The sequence below is a fragment of the Gracilinanus agilis genome, chromosome 1 (assembly GCF_016433145.1).
Source record: "Gracilinanus agilis isolate LMUSP501 chromosome 1, AgileGrace, whole genome shotgun sequence".
Lineage (NCBI taxonomy): Eukaryota > Metazoa > Chordata > Mammalia > Didelphimorphia > Didelphidae > Gracilinanus > Gracilinanus agilis.
In genome coordinates this window covers 714,114,827-714,123,476 of record NC_058130.1, presented here as the reverse complement: position 1 = coordinate 714,123,476, position 8,650 = coordinate 714,114,827, and the positions used below count along the sequence as shown (strand labels likewise).

The following is an 8,650-nucleotide window of genomic DNA, read 5'->3' as shown; positions in this document are numbered from 1 at the left end:
AAGGACCGGTGAGGCCCGGGAGCCGAAACCTGAAAGGGGTCGAGAGGAGACCAGGAGGGCATGGCGGGGACGGCTGGGAAGAAGAGAGGTGGGGGCTGGGAGGTCTGATGTTAGGAGAGCTGGACAGAGAAGTGTTAGGAGGAGTAAAGGGGGGGGGTGTGGAGTGGGAGGGTACTGGGAGAGGAAAATGATGGGGAAGTGAGTTGGAGTATTGGGGGTCCAGGAGAGGGGAGTGTTCGGGAGCCGGGAGGGAGAGATGGGAGGACTAGGAGTGGGGCTAAAGGGAATAACGGGAGGACTGAGAGTGGGAAAACAGTGGGGTCAGTGAAGGGGCTTGGAATAATGAGGGAGACCTTGGGGATGATGGGAGGCTGAGAAATAATAGGAGTGGAAGACAGAAATGGGGATACTGTAAAAGAAGCTGGAAGAATGATGTGGGACTGTAACGGGGCTGAGAGTGGAAGAAATGAGGCTGTGAGGGAGGAGAGAAAAGAGTTGGGTATGGGGGGCGGTGCAAAACCAGGGTCTGAGCAAGTTTGTGAAGAAATAGGAGAATCAAAATTCTGTGAAAGGGGTTGTGATAACAGGAGAATTGGATCTTAAAGACCCGGGTGGGAAATATGAGGGACTGAATTGAAGGGACTTGAAGGATTCCTAGAGAAATTGGCGGGAATATAAGACTGAGAAGGAAGTAATGAGAAACTGAAGAGTTAGAAGGGGCTAGAAGAACTCTTGAGATGAAGATGGAGAGGGAAAGGTTTGAGGGAAGCAAGGGGGTTCAGGGGTTTCTGAGAAGACTGAAAGAGACTATTAGTTATTAAGGGAAGATTTATTATCATGGGTAAGTACTAGTGATCTTCTAAGTCGTAAATTACAGTTTTCAACTGTGAAATCACTTAAGCTATTCAAGTCCACAAACATTTAAGTGGCTTCTTTGTGGATGGCAGTATGTCATAGTGGATAGAGGGTCAGCCTTGGTACATCTAATCCTACCACTGACACCTACTAGCTGAGTGAGCCTGGGAAACCATTTAACTTCTCAATGTTCTACATAACTCTCTTAGGCTATAAGCTGCAGAGAAGATGCCAGCCTTCTTGGTAAAGGGAGTTCCCTCACCTAGGACTTTCTTATATTAATGAAATCATGTCTTTATTGTATGTGCAAAGTGCTAGGAATAGCAGGGCAGCTATTTTCACCAGTTTCAAGGAGTTTGCAACCTAAAAAGAGGGCGATATGGATGACTAACTGAAGTATGAAGGAGAATAGAATAAGCCTAAAAAAGAGGTCTAGACAAAGTACCATAAGAAATCTGAGGAAAAGACCTCTTCCAGCAAGAGTAGTGGTCAGGAAAAGGAAGGGTCAAAGAAAGCTTATTGGGAGAGGTGGACCCAAAAGTAGTTCCTGAAGAAAGAAGATACTGTTAATGGGTGGAGATTGTTCAGTGTGTTTGGTTAAACTTATTCAGGGGTAGAATAATGTGATTACAGTCTTGCAGACAAGAAAAACAGGATGGTGAGAACTAGGACCAGGGATAGGAATGTTCAATTTAGCTATATCACATTGTACAGAGGAGAATCCAGTGAAGTAAGGCTGGAAAGGCAACTTGGGACCATGATAGGGAGGGCCTCAAATACAAGGATTTAATGTTTTATGCTTTTATTCATTGTGTAATTATAAAGATACAAAGGGAAGCTCTTGAAGGCTTTATAATAGAGGATAGAGTTTCAGGAAGCTTATTCAAGCAAGAATCTATAAAGGATGAATTGAAGAGAGAACTGAACCCCAAGGAGGCCAATTAGATTAGATGGCTATAGCTGTCAAATACATGGCCCTAGGACCTGCCTTGAGCCACCCCTAGTTCTAGGGTTTCTGGTTTCTAGACCAGGGTTCTTTCTGCCAGATGGTGCTGTTTCCAGTAGGTGGTACTTTAAGCCACAAATGCTCAGCTTGTTCATGGTCTGTGGTGAGGTCCTCATTTCTGGAGCCTTTGGGACAAGTTTTAGCTGTAAAGGTGGCTTCCTGGATGGGCTCTGCAGGGGTTTGTTGGGAGGAGATAAAACAATGAATGTGAATAGAAGAGCATTGTGGAGTAGTGACAAAAGCACTGAACTTAGAGCCAGAAGATCTGGCTTCAGGTCCTGGATCGGACCCTTACTAGCTATGCAACTTTGGGCAAGTTACTGTACTTCTCATCCTTAGTTTCCTCATCTGTAAAATGGAGACAATGATTCTTAAACTACTTATCTCTCAGGGTTATTGCTAGGAGGACACTTTGCAAACCTTAAATCAGTATGGAATTATAAGCTCTATTTATTTCCACTGGATAAACAAGGAAGGGGGTTGATTTTTTTCCCCCATAGGAGTAGGGTAAATTGTTTCAAGCCTCCCTAAAGGTTTGCCAAATACCTTATATTCATGATATTATTTGATCCTTTGCTAGTTCAGCATCTGTCTTTTGCCTTCTAAATGTGGATGTTCTCAAAGATTTTGCCCTGGGACCTTGTTTCTCTTTTCACTTTCCCTTGGTGATTTCACCAGCTCCCTTAGGTCCGTTTGTCATCTCTATGCAGGTACATGCCTCCTAAATTTATATATTTAGTCCTAATTGGCCTTGAAGTGCAGTCCTGAGTCAACAGCTGCCTGTGGGATGTTTGTGCCTCTCGACTTCTCATGTACAAAACAATGCTTATGGCCGGTCCTCTAACCCCACCTTCCTCTAATCTTCTCTATTTCTGTTGAGGGTACACCATTCTCCCTGACACTTAGGTTTACAGTGTCTGAGTCATCATTGGCACGTCTTTCTTCCTCACATTCTCTATATAAAATCTGTCTTGTCATCTCTGCCTTCATAACATAACATTGTTCCCCTTCTCTATATTTATTCAGCCAGAACCCTAGTTTGGGCCCTCATTAACTCTCACTTGCTCTAGAAAAGGAGGAAATGAGCATTTATTAAGCACCTACTATGTCCCAGGCACAGTGCTAAGCACTTTACAAACATCCCATTTGATCCTTACCACAGCCCTGGGAGGTGGGCACCTTTTACAGTTGAGGAAAGCTAGGCAGGTAGACTAGCCTGCAGGGCTCCCACCTAAGTAAGTATCTAAGGCTAGATTTGAACTCTGGTCTTCCTGACTCCAGGCTGAGCACTCTTATCTGTCCATCAGTCTTTTCATTGTTCTGCCTGATCCTAGTCTCTATTTTTTCCAATTCATTTTTCACCCAGCTGCTGAGGTGATATTCCTGAGTCGCAGGACTGACCATGAGTATCATCACTCCTCTGTGATCTAAAATGACTCCTTATTGCTTCTGGAAAAAATACAGTTTCTCGTTTGATATTTAAAGCCCTCCACCACCCATCTCCAACCTTCCTTTTCAGACTTATTCCCCATCACATACTTTACCTTCTGTATAGTTGGAACATCTTGAATCCCTAAAACTACATTACCCAAACTTCCTTTCTACATTACCCACAATTCCTTTTCCTTTCTGTTTATGTGTGTCTTTTGCGTGATTGTATATAAGTTTTGGGTAACGCCCCTCTAGCTCTCTCTCTCTCTCTTCCACATGAAGTGAGTAGGAAACGTTCCATGTTCTCTAGCTCTCTAGTTAAATATTCATAAATCTCTATAAATATACTTTGGAGATATTGAATATTAATTTTAAAATCCACACTTCTGACCACATACTAGATATTTCTTAAATTTAGCGTCCCATCTCCTGCCCCTGTGCCTTTCCATCCTATGGACCATCTATCCCTCTGAGCCCAGAATCCTCTGCATTTAGAATCCTGAGCAAACAATCCTATCCTGCCCCTCCTTCCTCAGATTACCTCGTATTTTCTTATTTGCGTGTCACATCATCCCTTTAGTAGAATATAAACTTCTCGAGGGCAGTGAAGCTTTTAGCATAGTGTCTGGCATATAGTAGGGGCTTAATAAATGTTGAATGAGAATAAAAGATTTTTGTCTTTGTTTTTGTTTTCCTGGTGTGTGTCTCCACCCCTGCAAAGAGAGATCGCAGATCTTCAGGAAAAACTCTTTTCTTCAGAGGGGACTGTCCAGAAGCTGCTGACTGTGATTCAGGAGAAAGACGCCCTGATCGTGCAGCTGAAGCATCGAAGTGAGCTGTTGCACAAAATCTGCCAGCGTCGACCCCTGCTGGATGGCCTGTTGGCCTTCATGGCTGAAGGGGAGCAACTGGGCCCTCTGGCCAGGTCAGAACCACCAAGTGCCAGCAGTTCCCCACTCCCCGATGGTGCACCTGAGACTGATGGGCCTACCTGCCCACTCTCCAACAGCCAGGCCTTCTCTCTCAGTGAAGATGACCTAGATGACAAAGATTTGGACCAGACTATGTTTGGAACCACAGTGTGAGCTGTCCTGTCTGTTAGCTCTCCCTTCCTCCTAAGGCTTCTTTCCAGGCCTTCTCCTTATGGTGGTATCCATTCAAACCTGGGGGGATGAGGGTCCTCCAAGTCCCCCCTCAGAGAAGCAACCCCCAGTCTGTTCCTGGCCCTGTCCCACTGAGACAGGAATCCTTGCAAAACCAACTGTCTGTGAGGACAGGGGCTGATGGTCCGTGAGACTTAGATTCTAGATTCAGGGACTTAGTTTCTTCCTTCACCCCCAATCTCCCTTCCCCCTAAAAAGATTTTTCTCTGCAGAACCTTCAAACTCAGGGTGAACATGGACTAGCATCTCAAGGAGGGAGGCAAATTTCTTAGTAAGAGAAAAGTTTAAAGGAAAAACATAGCTTGACTACAGGGATATAAGGGGTAAATTCTCTAAATTCCCAGTTGGGCTTGGAAGCCAGGTCCTATTTGGTAGTAGTAGAGTGCCTAAATACAACCGTACGGTGAGGTTAATGATAGCGGGCCTGACTTCTTAAAGGGAGCTGACTCTTCAGTCAGAGTTTACTCCACCCTAGAGAAATTGCAGGACTTGGAAAAGGCAAAACCTACTTGGGAAGGGGAGGCAGATTAGCATTTCTGAAGATCACACTGTTCCAGATCATTGGGGCTTTGAAAACAACCAGACCAAACCAAACCTGTGGCTCTTCTCCCCCAACCCCTGCTGCTAGCTTCCCATTCTGGTTAGCCACCTTGACGGTGATCCATATTTTGAGAACTGTGCCATCCCTAGAGGGAACAGGAGTTCCTCATTTTGAATAATACTGGGGCCCAAAGGTTTGTTCATTTACTATGTAGCCTATTCTAAGCCACTCATACTTTTCTATCAGCTTTAGTAGGAAGTTTCTGTGTATTTTAAAATACTCTTTTTCAAATTCTACATTTGTTCTTGATTTTTAAAAAATTCGAGTGGGAGTTGTTTTCCCAAGCAGCCCTGCTAGCTCGCCTCTGTCGATATCAGATGGTTGGGAGGTCTGGCCAGTCTTCTACTTCTCTACCTTCTAATGTCGAGCCAGCTGGTTCCCGCGAGGCCTGTGACAAGGGAAGATTTCTGGATAAGAAAACGGTGGTTTCCATGCTCTGGTGAATGGCTCTCTGATGCCAGGTGAATCTCAGCCGAGCAGAATCGCAGCCTGAGAGAAGAATTCTAACCTTTGCTTGGCTTGGAGTGGATGGTAACAGGATTTGCCCTGGACACCTCTTCAGAAGAGCATCGACTATGGGCACACAGACTGGGGTAGCGGCTCCCATGCAGCTCTATGTAGCCAACTAGAAATCCTTTTTATATCTAATAGATGTCTATATTTTACATGTCTGTTTTCTATGGGGTCATTCTCAAACTGAACTATTAAATGGGAAGTTCACCATTTGAGGATAAACATTTCACTTTTTATAAAAGCAAGTAAAAGGAGAAAATCTTGCCTCTGTTTCCTTCATTCTCTACCTCCTGCCATCTGCCCTGGCTTCGCACCCAGTGGGTTGGGGGGGGGGTCACAGTGGACTGTCAGGGATCAACTAGAAGGAAAAGGGGTCACCTCATTCAGAGAATTCCGTTTCTGTTCCCCAGATCCTCCATCCAGCGTCTGAGGCGGGGGGGGGGGATGAAACAGGGGTCTGCCCTGCACCGGGGGGTCCATCGGGCTAGTGGGCAGTGAGGCCTCAATGCAGAGGACCAGAGATGGCCTGGTCTAACCCTTCTAGTCCGGAGAGGGGAAACCATCTGCCCCACGTCACAGCAAGCAAGTGAAAGAGCACGGATTTGACGCTGTCCTTTGGGGCTTTGTCAGAGGTCCGATTTCTTCCTACCCCTCCCGGCTTCGTTTGCGCAGGGCGCTGTGCCCGTGCCATTCTGCCGGACAATGCCAGCCTTGTAAGAGACCATTCGTCCCCGTTTTCCACTCCAGAAGGGGAGGGAGGCGGGTCTTGTCACAAAGGGAGGCGAGACTCCTGAGAATACGTCCAATGGGGTGACTCCCCCGCTGCGAATAGGGAGAAGGCAGGTGAGGGGGCAGACCTGGCCTGTCCTATTCCTCTTGTAAGCTGGGGCCGGGGCTCCCCAAAAGGGGGCTGATGCTCCTCCCAGAGAAAAGCCGCGGCCCGCTGCTCCGGTGGGGGACGGGCTGGAGGGGCCCTGGCCAAGTCCCCGATGGTAGGGGTGCCAGGATGGGGAAGGGATCTCTTTATCTTCCCCTCCTAACACTAAGTCCATTTCGGATGGCCACTATAACAACATAGTCATCAGCAGATCATGGGCTTGAACCCACCCCCTTCCTCATGCCAAATCCTAAGCACAGCAACTGTGGCCGACCCACATCTACTTCTGAGTTACACTCTCATGCCACCTGCCTGCCATCTTGGGTTGGATCTCTGGCCCCAGGGCAGGGGCTGTCTGTCCTTCCTCTGCCCCTTTGGTGTTCTAATGGCAACTGCTCACAGGCTGGGATTTAGGACCCGCCAGAATCTTTTAAAGAGGATGCCACTGGGGCAGCTACATTGTACGACTAGTCGTTAGAGCCAGGCTTAGGTTCAGGAGGTCCTGGGTTCAAATCTTGTTTCAGACACTTCTTAGCTGTGTGACCCTGGGCAAGTCACTTAACCCTGATTGCCTAGCCCTTACCACTCTTCTTCCTTAGATTTGATACTACTAAGAAAGTAAGAGTTAAAAAAATAAGTGATCCAATTCCCCCATTTTACAGAGGGAAAAAATGAGGCTGGGGGGTGGGGTGGTATTTCTTTGTCCCAAATCACAGCAGATGGGGCAGAATTCAGATTCAAACCTGACTCCAATCCCCGAAGGTCTGGCTTGTGCCTAGCGGAGGCATTCCCTGTAGGCGGCTCTCCAGGCTGGGCTGCTGGCCCTCCAGTGACCAGGGCTCTAGCTCCCAAGGAGGCAGCTTCCTCCGCTTCCAACGAGCTCTAGTGAGGAGCGGTGGAGCTTTTCCTGCCTTCAGGCCGGAGTCGTGGGGAGGCCGCTGGGCCTGGGACAGTGCCCAGAAGGCCTTGTCTTGGCTCTGCCCCGAACGCTGGGTGACCTTTCCCTCTCCCATCCTCCGGGATCATCGGTTTGGGGCCAAGAGGGGCCTCCAAGCTAAACCCCCTCATTTTACAGATGGGGAAAGGGAGACCCAGAGAACAGAAGTGACTTTCCCAGCATCCTACAGTGGTAAAGATGGGATTTGAACCTGGGTCTTCTTCCAAATGCACTGCTTTCCCCATCTGGAAAAAACCCTTGACCTTCCATCTTGGAATCAATACTGTGTATTGGCTCCTTGGTGGAAGGGTGGTAAGGGTGGGCAATGGGGGTCAAATGACTTGCCCAGGGTCACACAGCTAGGAAGTGTCTGAGGCCACATTTGAACCTAGGACCTCCTGTCTCTGGGCCTGGCTCTCTATCCACTGAGCCACCCAGCTGCCCCCTTAATATTTTTTATGATTTTTTATTTCTACAAAGTAAGTTTTAATGCCAACTCTTCCCACTGACTAGCATTGCTGGGTTCTGTCCATTCACTTCAAGTTCTAAAGGTTTCTGTGTTCAGATCTGCTTGGGAGACCTCTGCAGTGCCTCGGGCCACACTGGGCTGGACGGCGTCTCTCTGGGAAGAGGCAGGCCTGGCCGGGGCTTCCTAGAAGCCTCTGCAGAGCCCAGCCTGCCTCCTTAGCCCCCGGGGCCTGGGATAAAGGATAGGCCTGTGTGGGCTGGGTACGGAGAGGGTTACAGCCAGGCCCGTTAGGGCTCCACCCAGCCCCCGGGGACACTCCGCCTCTTAGCAACGCGTCCTGCCTGCCTTCTGGCACCGGGCACAGCTCTAGAGCCCAGAGGAAGCCTTCAGGACGGTGCCATCTGGGGAGAAAAGCTGCAGGTGAGGGGGAGTCATTTGGGGGTTCTCGGCTCTGCCTTCCTAGCTGGGTCATCCAAGCCTGGCTCCGAGGGGGCACAGAGGCCAGCCGGGCCATGGGGGGACGCCCCAGAAGGGCTGACCGCTGGGATTACGGGGGAGGACGGGGGAAGGGGCTCTGCTTGGAGGGGAGGGGGGAGGGCTAGCGAACCCCGATTCCCTGGTTTGCCAGGAGGGGGCCGAGGGTGCAGGGGAGGGAAGGGGAGGCGGGAGCTGGCAGGAGGGACGGTGCAGGGCCTCTGCTCCTTCCTCAGGCCACCGTCTTCTGGGCTGTTCACCTACTATGGAAGCCATTGAGAAACTCCGAGCAAAGTGCCTGGAACGTGGGGCATCCGGGATCCG

General features: G+C 48.8%; 1 protein-coding gene across 1 annotated transcript in view; it reads left to right on the top strand.

Annotated features, from left to right (window-relative positions):
* The window catches only part of VMAC (vimentin type intermediate filament associated coiled-coil protein), a 9,301-nt gene extending 3,469 nt beyond the window's left edge, over positions 1 to 5,832 (top strand). Inside the window, exon 2 of the mRNA XM_044658481.1 lies at positions 4,014 to 5,832. Coding sequence (XP_044514416.1) covers positions 4,014 to 4,377 — 364 coding nt within the window. The 3' untranslated portion in view covers positions 4,378 to 5,832. The remainder of the gene's footprint in view (positions 1 to 4,013) is intronic.
* The last annotated feature ends 2,818 nt before the right edge of the window (positions 5,833 to 8,650 follow it).